At 37.9% G+C, this 20,532-nt stretch overlaps 2 protein-coding genes across 3 annotated transcripts in view; one reads left to right on the plus strand and one right to left on the minus strand.

Moving 5' to 3' along the window:
- Nucleotides 1-20,532, plus strand: part of Ca-beta (Calcium channel protein beta subunit) — a 440,977-nt gene that overhangs the window by 69,510 nt on the left and 350,935 nt on the right. The window lies entirely within an intron of this gene.
- LOC138856196 (uncharacterized) lies at nucleotides 733-10,340 on the minus strand. The gene is made up of 2 exons (XM_070106638.1): nucleotides 9,805-10,340; nucleotides 733-1,836 (listed from the first exon to the last, which is right to left on the minus strand). Exon 2 carries the CDS (start codon nucleotides 1,828-1,830, stop codon nucleotides 1,213-1,215), a length of 618 nt encoding a protein of 205 aa, XP_069962739.1. The 5' UTR covers nucleotides 1,831-1,836; nucleotides 9,805-10,340; the 3' UTR covers nucleotides 733-1,212.

Raw genomic sequence — 20,532 nt, forward strand, 5'->3', positions numbered from 1 at the left:
AATATTAGTTTTTTTGGCCTCTGGTTCTCGGTCAGTTCGTTTAGATAGTTGGGTGGTGTAGACTTTTGGTGTGTAATGTTCTGTGTGTGTAGGTGTGGGATCGAGTATGTAATGATGGTGTATGTTTGTGTGTATTAATATGTGCTGTGCTGGGATTGCGCTAGTGTGGTGCATTGACGTTCAGTTTCGTGCGTTGAGTAGGAGGCGTTACTCATCTAGCCAGTTTAATTAAATAAATTTAAATAAACACAACCTTCGAAATCACAAATCTTTCGTAATATTGCATTCTATCAACCTTGTCATCGATCAGGCAGCTGCACCTACTTTTTTTTTATTATTTTACCTTACATAGTGGATGAATTAACACGTACAGCTGACTGCGTTCAGTGTTGTGTTTGTTTTGGTAAAAGGATAAACTGAATGTTGTAATATTTTGTGTTGAGTGATAGTTTTACTTTTATAAAGTCATTAAAACAAATAAAAACGTAAGTATCCTCACTTTATTTTTATATACATATATTGAGAGCAATTTAATTTTTGCCTAAATTACATAGAAGTAATTGCCTATTTACATTAAGTGTACGTGGCCGCACGGTATATAATTGGAGTACGTCTCTGCGACGTGAGAGTGAAAGACATTTTACGTAAACGGAGCATACAAACACGTGTTCCATACTATTTGTAACTAACTTTCATTGATCTAACTTTTATTCTACATGTTAAGTTCACCACTTACTTGCCACTTTATAATTCCGCGTATGTAAATTAAAAAATTGTATATTTTTCCGGTTTGGAAATGTTTACAAAATTGTTTATTTATTAATAATTATGACGAGATTATCTTCACGCAATCACTCCCTGGTCGCATACCAGTGGAGAGGTAATTCAAAGAATATAAAAAAATGAAGAAAATGCGGTTACGCGCCAAAGACAAGTCCGGTGTTTTTTCGACGACAATCGCTGAGAGAAAGGGGTTGTCCGCTTCGCGGACAGATAATTTTGTACTGTTTTGTTGTGTAGAGATCCTACTGTGTGTGTGTATGCGGCTGCTTCCAATAGTGTAATGCATTTGTATGTGTTGTGTGGTGTATAGGTGTTTTGATGTTTCCAGGTATGGGATGTGTGCCAGTGTTGTCTTGTGAGTGGTGTGTTGTGTTTTTCGGGGCGGGAAGCTTAACTCATTTAGCCATCCCGGCCCCCCTAGGCGAATGTTCAGCCTAGCAGTCGCTGTAGCTGTTGCAACGTTGCCACAACGTTGCTGAGTCCGGACGTGCGACGATAGTGCGGCCTACGCCTAGTCGGTGGTACGTTGTGCTGACGCCATGGACGGGACTCCGATCGGGGTGCCGTTCTTCGGCGACGTGCCACACGATTGGTTTGCTGCGGTCGGTTTGCACCGCGGATTCGTGGGGCAGGCTGCCGATTGACCTCTCGCCTCGGAGTACGGTGAAGCAACGTGTGATGCTGCCTGCCACACATTTGGCACAAAGCACCGGAGTCGCATTCCTGCGTCGTGTGTGTATGCGCCAGACAATTGTTGCAATGCCCATGCGCCTGGGCAACCTGCTGGCGTTGTGTCGGCGACATGCCCTTGAAGAGCCCACAGTGCTGCAACTTGTGTGAACGGCAACAAAGGGGGCATCGGATGCGATGGGGCGCCTCTGGTGGAGACGGAACGGCTGCGGAGGCTCGAATACTAGTACGAGCGGTGGTTGACGGTGCAGTTGCGGCTGGTGTTCGGGGCGCCGCGGTTGGCATAATCCCAAGGCGAGGCACCGTGATGGCCGATCGCATTGTTGGCGTTGGGGTGGAATGCATCTCTGTATCCATATCTATCTGTATGGAGAAAAAGGCGTGTTTAGATACGATTCAGTGGTATAGAGTATGGATATATTTCTATATGTGACCAACTTTATTTGGTTTGGTGATCGTACTAGTCTACCCATTATTTTATTAGTATATGATGGTAATTTGTCATGTTATATTTGCGGTTTTTTAATTAGACGGATATTTCGATTTTTTTTTTTTCTTGTAGGTATTATTGAACGGATGGTTTACTACATGCGTTTTCGCTATTATTTGAGATTGGCAGGAAGCATAGTTTAACGAGCGGTCTGGTTAGCGTTCCGTTTCGAGTACGGAGGTCAACTACTCGTACATGACCGTCGGAACCATGATGCAGCTTCTCTATGCAACCAAGTCGCCATTCTGTAGGGGGAAGACAATCGTCATGGATTAAGACAAAATCTCCAAGCTTTGGCGCCTTTTCGGGAGTTTTCCAGCGGTACCTTTTATGAAGGTCCTTTATATACTCCTCCTTCCATCGGCGGCTGAAATCATGATGGAGAATTTTAATTCTTTCCCATCTATTTTGTAAGGATAGCGACTCCACGCCTGGCTCAGGTATGGCCAGAATGGGTGCTCCTTTTAGAAAGTGCCCTGGAGTAAGGGCTGTGAGATCTGAGGGATCTTGCGAGAGTGCCGTTAGTGGCCGTGAATTGAGAACGGCTTCAATGCAAATTAATAATGTTGTAAATTCTTCATAATTAAATTTGTAGTTTCCAGCTACTTTTTTAAAGTGGGATTTGAAGCTTTTTACAGCTGATTCCCATAAACCACCCATATGAGGAGCGCTTGGAGGGATAAACTGCCAGTTAATACCTTGGTGAGCGTATTTTTGTACAATTTCAGGTGAGACTTGCCTAACAAAGTCCACGAACTGTTTTTCTGTGGCTCTTTGAGCTCCTATAAATGTCTTGCCATTGTCGCTCATGAGTTTTGACGGAAAACCGCGTCGTCCGACGAAGCGAGCAAATGCCGCGAGAAAAGCCTCCTTTGTCAGATTCGTACATAGCTCGAGGTGTACTGCTTTTGTCGTAAAACAGACAAAGACAGCCACATAGCCTTTCATGAGGGTGGGAGACCTTAACATGGATGCCTTTATCTGAAAAGGCCCAGCAAAGTCGACACCTGTAATGGTGAAAGGCAGAGCGAAGTTACAGCGTTCCGGTGGAAGTGCTGCCATAATCTTCGTTTGCATTTTCTGCTTATGCATAGTGCAGATCTTGCACATGAAAATGCATTTCTTTATTTTGGGCTTGAGTCTTGGAATATAAAACTCTTGACGGACTATTTGTTGCATGAGGCGATGTTCTGCGTGTAGCAAAAGCACGTGGACATGGTGAAGGTATAAGGTGGCAAGTTGCGATTTCTCTGGGATAACTATGGGATGACGTTCGTTATACGTCAGGCTGGAATTGGCAAGCCGACCATTCGCACGGAGTACTCCTTTCGTGTCAATGAATGGATTTAAGACTAAGAGTGAGCTCTTTTTATCTATCGGCTTCGATTCTCTTAGTAATAATATTTCTCGGCTGAAATAACGCGCTTGCGTAGATGCGATAAGAGCGACCTTTGCTTTTTGTAAGTCTAGGTGCGTCACTGTATCGCATTGGGAGTGTAATGAAGTTACTCCCTTAAGTTTAATTTTGAGTCGCTCTATGAACTTGAGCATGTAAGCGATTACCCTGAGGGCTCGGGGATACGAGGAAAATCGCTCAAGGATGTCATTATCCTGCGATGTTGCGTGAAAGGAGGCGATTTTTCGACTTTCTGGGGCTATTATATTGCGCATGGGCGATTGTGGCCAAGAATCAGGAGATTCTGTTAACCATCGGGGGCCATTCCACCAGAGGGTGGTGGTGACAAGGTGCAAGGGTTTGCACCCTCTTGTCCCTAGATCAGCAGGATTGTCAGCACTGGCTACATGTCGCCAAGTGGCTGATCCTACTAGGTCAAGTATTTGAGACGTTCGGTTCGAAATATACGTCTTCCATGCATGTGGTGGTTTTTCTAACCATGCTAATACGATTTCGGAATCGGACCATAGATATAATTTATATTGTGCCATGTTTAAACTCGTTTGTACGATGGACACTAGTTTGGCTAGTAATAGCGCTCCACATAATTCAAGTCGTGGTAGACTTATTGTTTTTAAAGGAGCCACTTTTGCTTTTGCTACTAGTAAGTGGCATGTGGTCGCAGTGTCGCTTTGTGTGCGAACATATATAGTTGCGCAATATGCCTTTTCAGAAGCGTCACAGAAGCCGTGTAGTTCGACTTTGTGCTCTGGGGCATAATTTACCCATCGTGGGATTTGTATCTGTGAGATATCATTTAGATTGCTCGCAAACTGGGACCACTTTTCTAAACGAAGTGGTTTTACTTGTTCGTCCCAGTCGGTTCCATTTAACCATAATTCTTGTATTAGGATTTTGGCTTGTATCATAATTGGCGAAAGCCATCCTGCGGGGTCGAAAAGTTTTACCACAGAGGATAGAATTTGTCGCTTTGTTATGGCGGATAATGCAGATATTGACTCTGTCGTGTATGAAAACTGGTCAGATATCGCATTCCATTGGATCCCCAGAGTTTTTGTTGTACTTTCCTTTTCGAATTTAAGGAAATTAGTATCTAACAAATTTTCATGCGGTATATTTTTTAATATATTAGGGTGATTCGCCGTTATCTTTTTCAACGGAAACCCTGCAGTTTTGAGGGCTTTTACCACTTGTGAGAGTGACTCGTATGCTTGTGGAAGACTGTGACTTCCAGACAAGATATCGTCTACATATGTTTGTGTTTTTAACACTTTGGTTGCCAGAGGAAATTCTGACTTTGTGTTTTCTGCCAGTTCGTGGAGTGTTCGAATGGCTAAATATGGAGCACAGTTGACGCCAAAGGTAACTGTTTTAAGTTTATAGTCGCGTAGTGGACTATTGGGAGATTTTCGGAAAATAATTCGCTGAAAATCTTGATCGTCTTTATGTACGACTATTTGTCTATACATTTTTTCGACGTCTCCGTTAAATACGTATTTGAATATACGCCAATTTAAAATGAGTAGCATTAAGTCTGGTTGGAGCGTGGGTCCCGTAAATAGGATATCATTTAGGGAATTCCCGGAGCTGGTGGATCTTGATGCATTAAAGACAACTCTTACTTTAGTTGTTTTTTTGTCTGGCTTTATCACTGCATGATGCGGCAAGTAAAATGAGTAGTATTTGCCGTTGATGATTTTTTCGCATGGGCTTACTTCCTCCATGTGGTCTAAATGGAGGTATTCTTCCAACACACCATCATATACTGGTTTGAGTTCGCCTTTTTTAAGTAGGTTTTTTTCCATACTTTGAAACTGCTGTATTGCAGAGGTGCGAGAGTGACCTAAGGCGATTGTGTTGGGAAATTGTTGTTTTAGTGGTAGTCGTACGACATACCGACCATTATCTGATCTAGTAGTTGTGGCTTTGTAAAAGTCTTCACAATACTGATCTTCAGGGGTTGTGATTGATATGGGGGGGAGTTCTTCTAACTCCCAAAATTTTTTCAATTGTGAATTGAGGTATTCGTTTGAGATTTCCTCAACCTGAGTGGTCATGGTGGTAACTGGTTCCGAAACTAGTCCACTTAGGATCCACCCAAAAATAGTATTTTGTGCCAGAAGTGTATTTGAAATTTTCTCAATACCTTCGAGTATAATCTGTGGTATGAGATCGCTTCCTAATAGAAGGTCTATTTGAGCGGGAGTGTTGCAGTTGGGATCTGCTAGCTTTAGGTGTGAAACCTTTTGCCAATGCTTGCTATTTATGTGATAGCTTGGAAGCATATTTGTAAGTTGCGGTAAGACTATAGCTTCTGCTTGTATGTGCTTATCCGCTTGGGGGGAAATTAAGGTAATGGAGCAGATTTTATTAGAGTTTTGAACTACTCTTCCGCCCATTCCTGTAATTTCAAAGTTGGCTTGTTTTGTTGGCAGTTGTAGCCTATTTTGTGCCCTAGACGCTATGAAAGATCGTTGTGATCCTTGGTCTATTAAGGCTCTAAGTTTAAACAGCTCTCCTCGGTGTTCGATGGAGACGACTGCTGTGGGTAGTAGTACTCTACTTTGAATTTCGCTGTGTAGCGTTTGGGTTTTTAATGCCTTTGAGCAGCATGGTGCTTCTTGGCAATTATCGGGATTTCGCACTTCGGGATTTGCTGTTGCAACTAAACCCGTGGCTCTTTTCATATTTGCGCTGTTTGGGGGTGAGCTGGAAAAATTGTTATAATGAAGCATAGAATGATGTCGTTTATGGCAATAAACGCAATTAAATTTGCTTTCGCACTCTTTAAGTGTATGCGCATGTGACAAGCAGTTTGTACAAAGTCTTTTCGTTTTTATAAAATTGTTTCGATCGAAAATATTCATCTTTTTGAATCTCTCGCAAGATTTGAGCTTATGCCCCCCTGTACATAGTTCGCATGACGTTTGCTTGTACTGTTCGGATGTGAACGTTTGATTTTTGAAGAAGCTTCTATTTAAATTGTTGTTGCTACTGGCTTGGGGTCTGTGGAAGCTTCTATTTAGGTCATGTTGAACGGGTTTCGTTCTGACCATTTTTTTATCTACCCTTTCTGCGATTTCATATTGGGTAGTTAGGAAATCTTTCATTTGTTGCCACGTGGGGCATTTTCTTCGTGATGAGAGCGATTGTTCCCATAGAAGTAATGATTTTTCTGGTAATGCGGCAGTGCATATGTTTACCAGTATTGGATCCCAGCTGTCTGTGGGAATATTTTGTGTCGATAAAACCGACAAACAATTTGAAACAGTGGATTGAAGTTTGATAAATTCTTCACTAGTTTCCCTTTGAATTTTTGGCAAGTTCATTAATATCGATATTTGTTTATCGACCAATATTCTTTCATTTTCATATCTAGATTTAAGAGCTTCCCAAGCCAAATTGAAATTATCGTCATTTAGTGCGAACTGTTTTACTATTACGCCTGCTTGACCTTTTGTTTTGTATCGGAGGTGATACAATTTTTGTGCATTTGTTAATTTTGGATGGTTTATGTAAACGGCAGTAAACATGTCTCGGAAGGACGGCCATTGTTCATAACCACCATGAAATATTTCTGTGTCACATGCGGGCACCTTGAGATGGATGCCTGAACTTGCCTCTTGACTTTGTACTTGTGGCAGCTCTACTCGCTGATGTGGAGTAGGTGCAATTGCTTTTATTAGCTTTAGCTGATCGAAAATCATTGCTTTAGTTTCTTCGAACTGGTCTAAGCAGTTTTCATATTTGGCGTAAGCCGAGGACTTAAAATTTTCTGGTAGATCTGAGTCGTCAGATTCTACTATGGCGTCATATGAAGCTTGGAGACGTATCCAAAAATTGTCGAGATTTTCCTTTTTGATTTCTAATGCCGATTCAGAATTATCTTGAATCGGAGAAGATGAAAATCGAGTGCAGTATCTTATTAAACTGTCACTCTCAGCAATGAATTTACTATATGTAATGTCTTTCCCCCTTTTTTGTTTTGTAGCACCTTGCTTTGAGCGTGTAGCTTCTGCAGGTGTACATGGACTTTTTTCGTCCGAAATCATTTTTGGTACTTTTAGTAGTTGTGTAGATTTAGAATCTTTAGAATCTGCGTTCATTTAAAAAAGTTCAATTTATAAAATGATTTCTCTCAGTGTAAACTGATTAAATTTAAGCGAAATTCGTTATTGTAACGCGTAATCTCTTTTATATAAATAAGAGAATCAGTAAATCGGTTTATATATTTTTTTTTGTAAATCGGATTAAATAAGATAGCGTGTTTTGTTGTTACGGTATTTATTTATTATTTTTCTCGATTGTATTGTTTATTTCAATAATTATTCAAAAATTGCAATATCTATTTTGTTATATCTTTTTTGTGTTCGTATGCGTTATAGGGTATACCTATAAGCGAATTAGTATGTGTCAATGAGAGCTCGTATAAGAGATCAATGTACTTTATACATATGTATGCAATCCTACTTGTTTTTTGGTTGCCGAAAAACAAGGGGTATTGCCGGATTTGTGCCTATATGGACTTTGAATATGAATAATATTATAGAATTGTATTTGTACGCAATCCTGCTTGTTTTTGTTTGCCAAACAACAAGGGGTATTGCCGAGTATGTGCCAAATTGGACTTTGGAATATAATAAATTAAATTGTATAGAAGCAATGTATATAATATTGTTCACAATTTTTTATTATTGTTATTTATTTATTTATAGAATTATAAATAATAATTTTAATTTTTTTTTTTTAAGAATTCGTTTTTTCTTTACCGAACCGTTTAAAATGTTTTTTTTTTTTTTTCGAATGCGCTTTTTTAAGTTCTTTAACTTTTAGTGGTACCCTAGTAGGGTATAATAATATGTCCCGTACTTGTATGAGTATATATGCAAACGAGCGGACGTTGTTTCTCCGTTACGAAAGAGCGCATAAACGTAATTAGCAACAAAGTTATCCTATGTGCACTACGATTCGTAAATATGCACTCTCGGTATATGAATGTAAATATGTACGTATGTAAAAGAGTAAAATAATGTACGTATATTTTATATGTTTAAAAATTTAATTTTTTATTTTCTTTGCCTTTCTCTCTCTTCTCTTTCTTGTAGTTAAATATAATATGTTAATAATATTACGAATATGTACATATTTGCAAGCGCTCAAAATTATAAGTGCTAAAAATTTTGGTATATATTGTGCAAAATATGTAAATATGTATGTAATTAGAGATGTGGCATACAGGTAAGAAATTCTTTAATTTTTTTTTTTGTTTTTTGAGAATATTGTTCTTATATCTCTTTTTATTCGTTATATGTTGCTATGTGGGTATATGTATATGTGTTTTTTTTTTGTGTTTTTTATTTGCCTTTGCTTACTTGTTTTAGGCAATCCTGCTTATTACTTGATCAAGCATAAGGGGTATTGCCGGATATTTTTGCAAGTGGAGTACTTGAATTTCATATATATGTATATATCATATATAGTGTTTGGGATTTGGTATATTTTGTGTTAAATACACGAAGGTAAGCTTTTCTAGGCAATAAATATGTATATATTTATATATAAATGTGTATATATTTATTTATATATATATATATAGAATATATATATGTATATTATATGTATGGAATTTTTTCGGTAAAACCCGAAATACCGCAAATTCAACAGTTTGGCAACCGTTTTTGTAAACCGTAATAAATATACATATACCCTGCAGTAATGAGGTACAAAATGGAATCGATACAACTCACTTGAATATCCGTCAAGGGATTTTGGGGACTATAGCCTGTATCTTGTATGTGTATCTTGTATGTGGATGCCTGTAGGTGTATCCAATCCTTTCCTGGGTTGTTCCTTGGGGTTTTTGCTTGGTTTTTGTTGAATTACTTTCGCGCCCGTTTGATATGTTAATATGTATATATACATATATATGGGTTTTAATTCGCGCCCGTTTTTATTTGATTGTATTTTGTTTTTCCGCGCCCGTTTTTTTTTTTTTTTTTTTTTTTTTGTCACTGCACTGTTATATTATGCACCAAAAGCATATGTGTATATATATAAATTTTTTGTTGTTGTGGTCACTGCACTTTTTTTTGCACCAAAGCATATGTATATATATATATATATATTTTTGCTGTTGTGGTCACTGCACTTTTTTTTTCTTCTGCCTTTTTTTTTTTTTTTTTTCAGTACACTTTGTTGTTGGCTTCTCCGCTTATATATACATATGTAAATCACTTTTAAGCACTTTTCATATATATATTTTATTTTTTATTTTAGTTGTTTGTCACCACCAATCACCACCAATGTTAACACCACCAATTTTTTAAGGTTTTCCACCCTTATTTTTACTAAAATTTTTTTTTTTTTTTTCACTATAGTGCCATTCGGAATGGCTCGAAGGACCAATGTTAAGTTCACCACTTACTTGCCACTTTATAATTCCGCGTATGTAAATTAAAAAATTGTATATTTTTCCGGTTTGGAAATGTTTACAAAATTGTTTATTTATTAATAATTATGACGAGATTATCTTCACGCAATCACTCCCTGGTCGCATACCAGTGGAGAGGTAATTCAAAGAATATAAAAAAATGAAGAAAATGCGGTTACGCGCCAAAGACAAGTCCGGTGTTTTTTCGACGACAATCGCTGAGAGAAAGGGGTTGTCCGCTTCGCGGACAGATAATTTTGTACTGTTTTGTTGTGTAGAGATCCTACTGTGTGTGTGTATGCGGCTGCTTCCAATAGTGTAATGCATTTGTATGTGTTGTGTGGTGTATAGGTGTTTTGATGTTTCCAGGTATGGGATGTGTGCCAGTGTTGTCTTGTGAGTGGTGTGTTGTGTTTTTCGGGGCGGGAAGCTTAACTCATTTAGCCACTACAGATTTCACAATGTCTAAAATCTCTGCAAAGAAAACTCCACACAAGCTGGAGCACAGTACACGTTATTGAAGCGAATACTTTACCGATTCATTGAGAGTGAGAGAAAGAAAGAGAGGGAGTTGTATTGTACATATTACAGGGATAATCGAAATAATAAGATGTAGTATACAAATTAAATATTTAATTTCTTTCTTCAATTTGTACATTATATTCAGTCGAAATAGGTATACTTTTAGTTATATGTGTATATGCACTGCACTTATTTTGAACATTAAATACGTACATATATACTTTTAATTTGTGAAAACACTTTGTTTTATTGTTATTTGTATTATTTGCATGGCAATTTAACAGCCTTTCACTTTAAGTTTTTTTTTTTTTTTGTTAAACATGCCGTCCATTAGGGCTCGAAGGACCATAGTTATTCTGGTGCTAACTTGCACTAAAAACCCACTCACCACTTTCACTTACACACCTGTGGTCGAATAAACCGCAAAAATATGAAGACGAAAAAATGATTTTCAACGGTAAGTTTAATTTATTTAACACAATCGTTTGGTTTTCAACTGTAAAATTAATTTATTTAACATAATCGTTTTCCACAATTAAATGTTACTTTGAAAAATTTTTAAAACGGTGTAGATTTCCGGGGTGGCGCAGAAAAGGACTCGGCTGATGCAGTTGCGACGGCGATCGATCGAAAAAAAGGGCCCGTATCCAGTCGTCGATCTCTTTTGTTGGTTGGGTAGTGTGTTGAGATCGTGGGTGTGTTGGTGGTGTGGTGTGTGTTGGTATCCCTCGGTGAATTGAGTGAAGTTGTATGAATTGGTGTGTGGTGTTTTCGGGAGTGGATGGCATTGTTGTGGTGTGTTGGAATGTATCAGTGTTGCTTGTGAAGTGCTGTGTGATGCTTGTACAGGGATGTTCGCGGGAAAGCCTTACAGTTCATTTAGCCAATATGCAAGTACCATATGTGTGTAAAGTGATATTGTTGTTTGAAATATATAATATAGGGGTGATCTAAGTAAAGATACTTTTTTCAATAGCCCTCTTTTTGACAGATCATGCGTGAGTTGTGTCAAGCTGTCATGTTATTATACTCTCGCAACATGTTGCTACAGAGTAGGTATCACCTAAAACTAATCGAGTTAGATATAGGGTTATGTATATATAAATGATCAGGATGAAGAGACGAGTTGAAATCCGGTTTTTTTTTTTTTTTTTTTTTTTTTGTTTTTAGTAGGGGGAAGCATCGAAAGTCGAAGTGCGGAACTTTAATCCGCTAAACCAACCTACTCCCATCTCATATCTCTCCCACGGAACCACCGGATTAAGTATTACTTCATGGGAGAGAAAAGGACATTTAAGGCTCCTCTACCGTACAGACTGACTGACTCCTAATCTGTTGTAAGTATCTCAGTTTTGTCATAATTAAAGCTGACGCTTCGCTGACAGCTTTCCATTTATCAGAGGACTGACGCATATGTGCTGTCAAGGTTTCCACCGTTAGACTACCGAGTGTAGATTTTAACTTTTCCCTAATATTCAAAAAACGGGTGCACTGAAAAAATACGTGTTCAGAGTCTTCTATGCACTCTGTACACGTCGGACAAAACGGACTAACATCATGATGGAATTGGAATAGATACTTTCTAAAGCATCCATGCCCACTCAGTATTTGGGTTAGGTGGAAATTTAGGTCCCCGTGTCGTCTGTCTATCCATGAATGAATGGACGGAATTAGTCTATGGGTCCATCGTCCTTTAGATGAGGTTTGCCACCGTTGCTGCCACATTGTTAGGCTTTTGGTTCTCTCTTCTTTTTTTACTCCTGAAGACGGCACTGAGTGCTGGTACAGTCGCGCGAATTCGTCCCCCTGGATGTCAATAGTCGGCATGCTGGCTAATACTTCAGCAGCATCACTTGATATCGTTCGGAAAGCACTTGTATCCATATTGGTGCTGCATATAATATCACGGAACTCATTGTTTTTGCTATTAAAAACCGCCGGCTGGAACGCACGCAGCCTTTATTGGCCATCATTCTCGATAGGACGTTATCAATTTTGTTTGCTTTACCGGAAGTATGCGCCAGGTATTCCTTACATTTTAATTTGGAGTCAAGTATTACTCCCAGATACTTCATCTGCGGCAGTGAAGTAATCTCGCACTCCCCTATGGTCAGTGACAGTCTTTCTTCCACCTTCCTTGTGCTTATGAGCAAAACTTCTGTTTTCTGCTCGGCCAGCTCTAAGCTCATGGAAGCAAACCATTGACGCAGACCATTTATGCAATTGTTGCATTTGATCCTGAGATCATCTAAATGTTTAGCCACTGCTACCACTATGAGATCATCCGCATACGCTATTGTTTTCACGTTTTTTGGTTGATGTATTCTTAGTACCCCGTCGTACATCAAGTTCCATAGTAGGGGGCCTAAGACCGAACCTTGCGGTACTCCACCCGAGATAGTGTAGCTCTACACTTTTAAGGATGTTTGTATGTATATATGTGTATATACCTATTTCTCAACTGCACAGCACTTTTATATAGTTCCCGAACTTTTCTGATAACTTTTCTCTTTAAGGGGTTACATCCACTTGCAAGATCGAAAAAACTCGAACTTTTGTGAATTTTTTGCAGCGGTATTTTTTATTACAACTAAAAAAAAATTTATATGAAGAGAATTTAATGTACTTTTGAAATCAGCGATTAATTAAAATATTGGATCGCTTTGTTCCTATAGCCGAACTCCACTGGGCCTCCAGAAAAATGTGTCTGGCGGGGATTAAGATATTTCGGACTCAAATTATCTGAAACCAAACACCAATGAAATTTAGTATTATGATAGATAAATACAGGTAATTATCGAAGGAATAGGGAAATTTTTGTTTTGTGAGAAAATGGCGGCTTACCAAACAAAAAAATCATTTTTTGTGAGAAAGTTTACAATTCAAAGTGGCTTAAAAAATCGAGATTATTGTCAAAAATGTTATTCATTCAATCATTACCCGAGATATATATATAAGAATGTCGTGTAAAAATTTCAAGCCGATCGGTTTCGTCGTTTCAGAGAAATTTTCTTCACCGAGTCTGAAAACAGCGTTTCGAGAAAAACGATTTCAAAGTTTTGGGAGCCCATTACACTGAGTTGTCTTACAAATACGTTCATATCTCCAAAACTATTTGTCAGATCATTTTGAAATTTCCGAAGAATATCCTCCAATACATGTACATTTGATTTTTTGAAAATTACAAGTTGATATAAATAATTATCCCTTAAATAATTATCCCTTGATGGTTTTTGCGCTTATTATATTTTTTAATTCGTTCACTTTTATGTTGGTTACATCTGTATGTATAAGTCACAGTACAATGATTATTGAATATTAGTTTTTTTGGCCTCTGGTTCTCGGTCAGTTCGTTTAGATAGTTGGGTGGTGTAGACTTGTGGTGTGTAACGTTCTGTGTGTGTAGGTGTGGGATCGAGTATGTAATGATGGTGTATGTTTGTGTGTATTAATATGTGCTGTGCTGGGATTGCGCTAGTGTGGTGCATTGACGTTCAGTTTCGTGCGTTGAGTAGGAGGCGTTACTCATCTAGCCACTTTAATTAAATAAATTTAAATAAACACAACCTTCGAAATCACAAATCTTTCGTAATATTGCATTCTATCAACCTTGTCATCGATCAGGCAGCTGCACCTACTTTTTTTTTTATTATTTTACCTTACATAGTGGATGAATTAACACGTACAGCTGACTGCGTTCAGTGTTGTGTTTGTTTTGGTAAAAGGATAAACTGAATGTTGTAATATTTTGTGTTGAGTGATAGTTTTACTTTTATAAAGTCATTAAAACAAATAAAAACGTAAGTATCCTCACTTTTTTTTTATATACATATATTGAGAGCAATTTAATTTTTGCCTAAATTACATAGAAGTAATTGCCTATTTACATTAAGTGTACGTGGCCGCACAGTATATAATTGGAGTACGTCTCTGCGTACGTGAGAGTGAAAGACATTTTACGTAAACGGAGCATACAAACACGTGTTCCATACTATTTGTAACTAACTTTCATTGATCTAACTTTTATTCTACAGATTTCACAATGTCTAAAATCTCTGCAAAGAAAACTCCACACAAGCTGGAGCACAGTACACGTGATTGAAGCGAATACTTTACCGATTCATTGAGAGTGAGAGAAAGAAAGAGAGGGAGTTGTATTGTACATATTACAGGGATAATCGAAATAATAAGATGTAGTATACAAATTAAATATTTAATTTCTTTCTTCAATTTGTACATTATATTCAGTCGAAATAGGTATACTTTTAGTTATATGTGTATATGCACTGCACTTATTTTGAACATTAAATACGTACATATATACTTTTAATTTGTGAAAACACTTTGTTTTATTGTTATTTGTATTATTTGCATGGCAATTTAACAGCCTTTCACTTTAAGTTTTTTTTTTTTTTTGTTAAACATGCCGTCCATTAGGGCTCGAAGGACCATAGTTATTCTGGTGCTAACTTGCACTAAAAACCCACTCACCACTTTCACTTACACACCTGTGGTCGAATAAACCGCAAAAATATGAAGACGAAAAAATGATTTTCAACGGTAAGTTTAATTTATTTAACACAATCGTTTGGTTTTCAACTGTAAAATTAATTTATTTAACATAATCGTTTTCCACAATTAAATGTTACTTTGAAAAATTTTTAAAACGGTGTAGATTTCCGGGGTGGCGCAGAAAAGGACTCGGCTGATGCAGTTGCGACGGCGATCGATCGAAAAAAAGGGCCCGTATCCAGTCGTCGATCTCTTTTGTTGGTTGGGTAGTGTGTTGAGATCGTGGGTGTGTTGGTGGTGTGGTGTGTGTTGGTATCCCTCGGTGAATTGAGTGAAGTTGTATGAATTGGTGTGTGGTGTTTTCGGGAGTGGATGGCATTGTTGTGGTGTGTTGGAATGTATCAGTGTTGCTTGTGAAGTGCTGTGTGATGCTTGTACAGGGATGTTCGCTGGAAAGCCTTACAGTTCATTTAGCCAATATGCAAGTACCATATGTGTGTAAAGTGATATTGTTGTTTGAAATATATAATATAGGGGTGATCTAAGTAAAGATACTTTTTTCAATAGCCCTCTTTTTGACAGATCATGCGTGAGTTGTGTCAAGCTGTCATGTTATTATACTCTCGCAACATGTTGCTACAGAGTAGGTATCACCTAAAACTAATCGAGTTAGATATAGGGTTATGTATATATAAATGATCAGGATGAAGAGACGAGTTGAAATCCGGTTTTTTTTTTTTTTTTTTTTTTGTTTTTAGTAGGGGGAAGCATCGAAAGTCGAAGTGCGGAACTTTAATCCGCTAAACCAACCTACTCCCATCTCATATCTCTCCCACGGAACCACCGGATTAAGTATTACTTCATGGGAGAGAAAAGGACATTTAAGGCTCCTCTACCGTACAGACTGACTGACTCCTAATCTGTTGTAAGTATCTCAGTTTTGTCATAATTAAAGCTGACGCTTCGCTGACAGCTTTCCATTTATCAGAGGACTGACGCATATGTGCTGTCAAGGTTTCCACCGTTAGACTACCGAGTGTAGATTTTAACTTTTCCCTAATATTCAAAAAACGGGTGCACTGAAAAAATACGTGTTCAGAGTCTTCTATGCACTCTGTACACGTCGGACAAAACGGACTAACATCATGACGAAATTGGAATAGATACTTTCTAAAGCATCCATGCCCACTCAGTATTTGGCTTAGGTGGAAATTTAGGTCCCCGTGTCGTCTGTCTATCCATGAATGAATGGACGGAATTAGTCTATGGGTCCATCGTCCTTTAGATGAGGTTTGCCACCGTTGCTGCCACATTGTTAGGCTTTTGGTTCTCTCTTCTTTTTTTACTCCTGAAGACGGCAGTGAGCGCTGGTACAGTCGCGCGAATTCGTCCCCCTGGATGTCAATAGTCGGCATGCTGGCTAATACTTCAGCAGCATCACTTGATATCGTTCGGAAAGCACTTATTATTCGAATTGCAGAAAGCCTATGCACTGCGTTTATTTGTCTAGCATATGATTTTATGTCTAGCGCTTGTATCCATATTGGTGCTGCATATAATATCACGGAACTCATTGTTTTTGCTATTAAAAACAGCCTGCTGGAACGCACGCAGCCTTTATTGGCCATCATTCTCGATAGGACGTTATCAATTTTGTTTGCTTTACCGGAAGTATGCGCCAGGTATTCCTTACATTTTAATTTGGAGTCAAGTATTACTCCCAGATACTTCATCTGCGGCAGTGAAGTAATCTCGCACTCCCCTATGGTCAGTGACAGTCTTTCTTCCACCTTCCTTGTGCTTATGAGCAAAACTTCTGTTTTCTGCTCGGCCAGCTCTAAGCTCATGGTAGCAAACCATTGACGCAGACCATTTATGCAATTGTTGCATTTGATCCTGAGATCATCTAAATGTTTAGCCACTGCTACCACTATGAGATCATCCGCATACGCTATTGTTTTCACGTTTTTTGGTTGATGTATTCTTAGTACCCCGTCGTACATCAAGTTCCATAGTAGGGAGCCTAAGACCGAACCTTGCGGTACTCCACCCGAGATAGTGTAGCTCTACACTTTTAAGGATGTTTGTATGTATATATGTGTATATACCTATTTCTCAACTGCACAGCACTTTTATATAGTTCCCGAACTTTTCTGATAACTTTTCTCTTTAAGGGGTTACATCCACTTGCAAGATCGAAAAAACTCGAACTTTTGTGAATTTTTTGCAGCGGTATTTTTTATTACAACTAAAAAAAAATTTATATGAAGAGAATTTAATGTACTTTTGAAATCAGCGATTAATTAAAATATTGGATCGCTTTGTTCCTATAGCCGAACTCCAGGGGGCCTCCAGAAAAATGTGTCTGGCGGGGATTAAGATATTTCGGACTCAAATTATCTGAAACCAAACACCAATGAAATTTAGTATTATGATAGATAAATACAGGTAATTATCGAAGGAATAGGGAAATTTTTGTTTTGTGAGAAAATGGCGGCTTACCAAACAAAAAAATCATTTTTTGTGAGAAAGTTTACAATTCAAAGTGGCTTAAAAAATCGAGATTATTGTCAAAAATGTTATTCATTCAATCATTACCCGAGATATATATATAAGAATGTCGTGTAAAAATTTCAAGCCGATCGGTTCCGTCGTTTCAGAGAAATTTTCTTCACCGAGTCTGAAAACAGCGTTTCGAGAAAAACGATTTCAAAGTTTTGGGAGCCCATTACACTGAGTTGTCTTACAAATACGTTCATATCTCCAAAACTATTTGTCAGATCATTTTGAAATTTCCGAAGAATATCCTCCAATACATGTACATTTGATTTTTTGAAAATTACAAGTTGATATAAATAATTATCCCTTAAATAATTATCCCTTGATGGTTTTTGCGCTTATTATATTTTTTAATTCGTTCACTTTTATGTTGGTTACATCTGTATGTATAAGTCACAGTACAATGATTATTGAATATTAGTTTTTTTGGCCTCTGGTTCTCGGTCAGTTCGTTTAGATAGTTGGGTGGTGTAGACTTGTGGTGTGTAACGTTCTGTGTGTGTAGGTGTGGGATCGAGTATGTAATGATGGTGTATGTTTGTGTGTATTAATATGTGCTGTGCTGGGATTGCGCTAGTGTGGTGCATTGACGTTCAGTTTCGTGCGTTGAGTAGGAGGCGTTACTCATCTAGCCACTTTAATTAAATAAATTTAAATAAACACAACCTTCGAAATCACAAATCTTTCGTAATATTGCATTCTATCAACCTTGTCATCGATCAGGCAGCTGCACCTACTTTTTTTTTATTATTTTACCTTACATAGTGGATGAATTAACACGTACAGCTGACTGCGTTCAGTGTTGTGTTTGTTTTGGTAAAAGGATAAACTGAATGTTGTAATATTTTGTGTTGAGTGATAGTTTTACTTTTATAAAGTCATTAAAACAAATAAAAACGTAAGTATCCTCACTTTTTTTTTATATACATATATTGAGAGCAATTTAATTTTTGCCTAAATTACATAGAAGTAATTGCCTATTTACATTAAGTGTACGTGGCCGCACAGTATATAATTGGAGTACGTCTCTGCGTACGTGAGAGTGAAAGACATTTTACGTAAACGGAGCATACAAACACGTGTTCCATACTATTTGTAACTAACTTTCATTGATCTAACTTTTATTCTACAGATTTCACAATGTCTAAAATCTCTGCAAAGAAAACTCCACACAAGCTGGAGCACAGTACACGTGATTGAAGCGAATACTTTACCGATTCATTGAGAGTGAGAGAAAGAAAGAGAGGGAGTTGTATTGTACATATTACAGGGATAATCAAAATAATAAGATGTAGTATACAAATTAAATATTTAATTTCTTTCTTCAATTTGTACATTATATTCAGTCGAAATAGGTATACTTTTAGTTATATGTGTATATGCACTGCACTGCACTTATTTTGAACATTAAATACGTACATATATACTTTTAATTTGTGAAAACACTTTGTTTTATTGTTATTTGTATTATTTGCATGGCAATTTAACAGCCTTTCACTTTAAGTTTTTTTTTTTTTTGTTAAACATGCCGTCCATTAGGGCTCGAAGGACCATAGTTATTCTGGTGCTAACTTGCACTAAAAACCCACTCACCACTTTCACTTACACACCTGTGCTCGAATAAACCGCAAAAATATGAAGACGAAAAAATGATTTTCAACGGTAAGTTTAATTTATTTAACACAATCGTTTGGTTTTCAACTGTAAAATTAATTTATTTAACATAATCGTTTTCCACAATTAAATGTTACTTTGAAAAATTTTTAAAACGGTGTAGATTTCCGGGGTGGCGCAGAAAAGGACTCGGCTGATGCAGTTGCGACGGCGATCGATCGAAAAAAAGGGCCCGTATCCAGTCGTCGATCTCTTTTGTTGGTTGGGTAGTGTGTTGAGATCGTGGGTGTGTTGGTGGTGTGGTGTGTGTTGGTATCCCTCGGTGAATTGAGTGAAATTGTATGAATTGGTGTGTGGTGTTTTCGGGAGTGGATGGCATTGTTGTGGTGTGTTGGAATGTATCAGTGTTGCTTGTGAAGTGCTGTGTGATGCTTGTACAGGGATGTTCGCTGGAAAGCCTTATAGTTCATTTAGCCAATATGCAAGTACCATATGTGTGTAAAGTGATATTGTTGTTTGAAATATATAATATAGGGGTGATCTAAGTAAAGATACTTTTTTCAATAGCCCTCTTTTTGACAGATCATGCGTGAGTTGTGTCAAGCTGTCATGTTATTATACTCTCGCAACATGTTGCTACAGAGTAGGTATCACCTAAAACTAATCGAGTTAGATATAGGGTTATGTATATATAAATGATCAGGATGAAAAGACGAGTTGAAATCCGGTTTTTTTTTGTTTTTTTTTTTTTTTTGTTTATAGTAGGGGGAAGCATCGAAAGTCGAAGTGCGGAACTTTAATCCGCTAAACCAACCTACTCCCATCTCATATCTCTCCCACGGAACCACCGGATTAAGTATTACTTCATGGGAGAGAAAAGGACATTTAAGGCTCCTCTACCGTACAGACTGACTGACTCCTAATCTGTTGTAAGTATCTCAGTTTTGTCATAATTAAAGCTGACGCTTCGCTGACAGCTTTCCATTTATCAGAGGACTGACGCATATGTGCTGTCAAGGTTTCCACCGTTAGACTACCGAGTGTAGATTTTAACTTTTCCCTAATATTCAAAAAACGGGTGCACTGAAAAAATACGTGTTCAGAGTCTTCTATGCACTCTGTACACGTCGGACAAAACGGACTAACATCATGATGGAATTGGAATAGATACTTTCTAAAGCATCCATGCCCACTCAGTATTTGGGTTAGGTGGAAATTTAGGTCCCCGTGTCGTCTGTCTATCCATGAATGAATGGACGGAATTAGTCTATGGGTCCATCGTCCTTTAGATGAGGTTTGCCACCGTTGCTGCCACATTGTTAGGCTTTTGGTTCTCTCTTCTTTTTTTACTCCTGAAGACGGCACTGAGCGCTGGTACAGTCGCGCGAATTCGTCCCCCTGGATGTCAATAGTCGGCATGCTGGCTAATACTTCAGCAGCATCACTTGATATCGTTCGGAAAGCACTTGTATCCATATTGGTGCTGCATATAATATCACGGAACTCATTGTTTTT

The sequence above is a fragment of the Bactrocera oleae genome, chromosome 3, assembly GCF_042242935.1.
Source record: "Bactrocera oleae isolate idBacOlea1 chromosome 3, idBacOlea1, whole genome shotgun sequence".
In the NCBI taxonomy this organism is placed as follows: Eukaryota; Metazoa; Arthropoda; class Insecta; order Diptera; family Tephritidae; genus Bactrocera; species Bactrocera oleae.

Excerpts from the sequence above, each read along its gene's own strand:
- LOC138856196 (XM_070106638.1), bottom strand. The coding sequence starts at position 1,830 with ATGGATACAGAGATGCATTCCACCCCAACGCCAACAATGCGATCGGCC.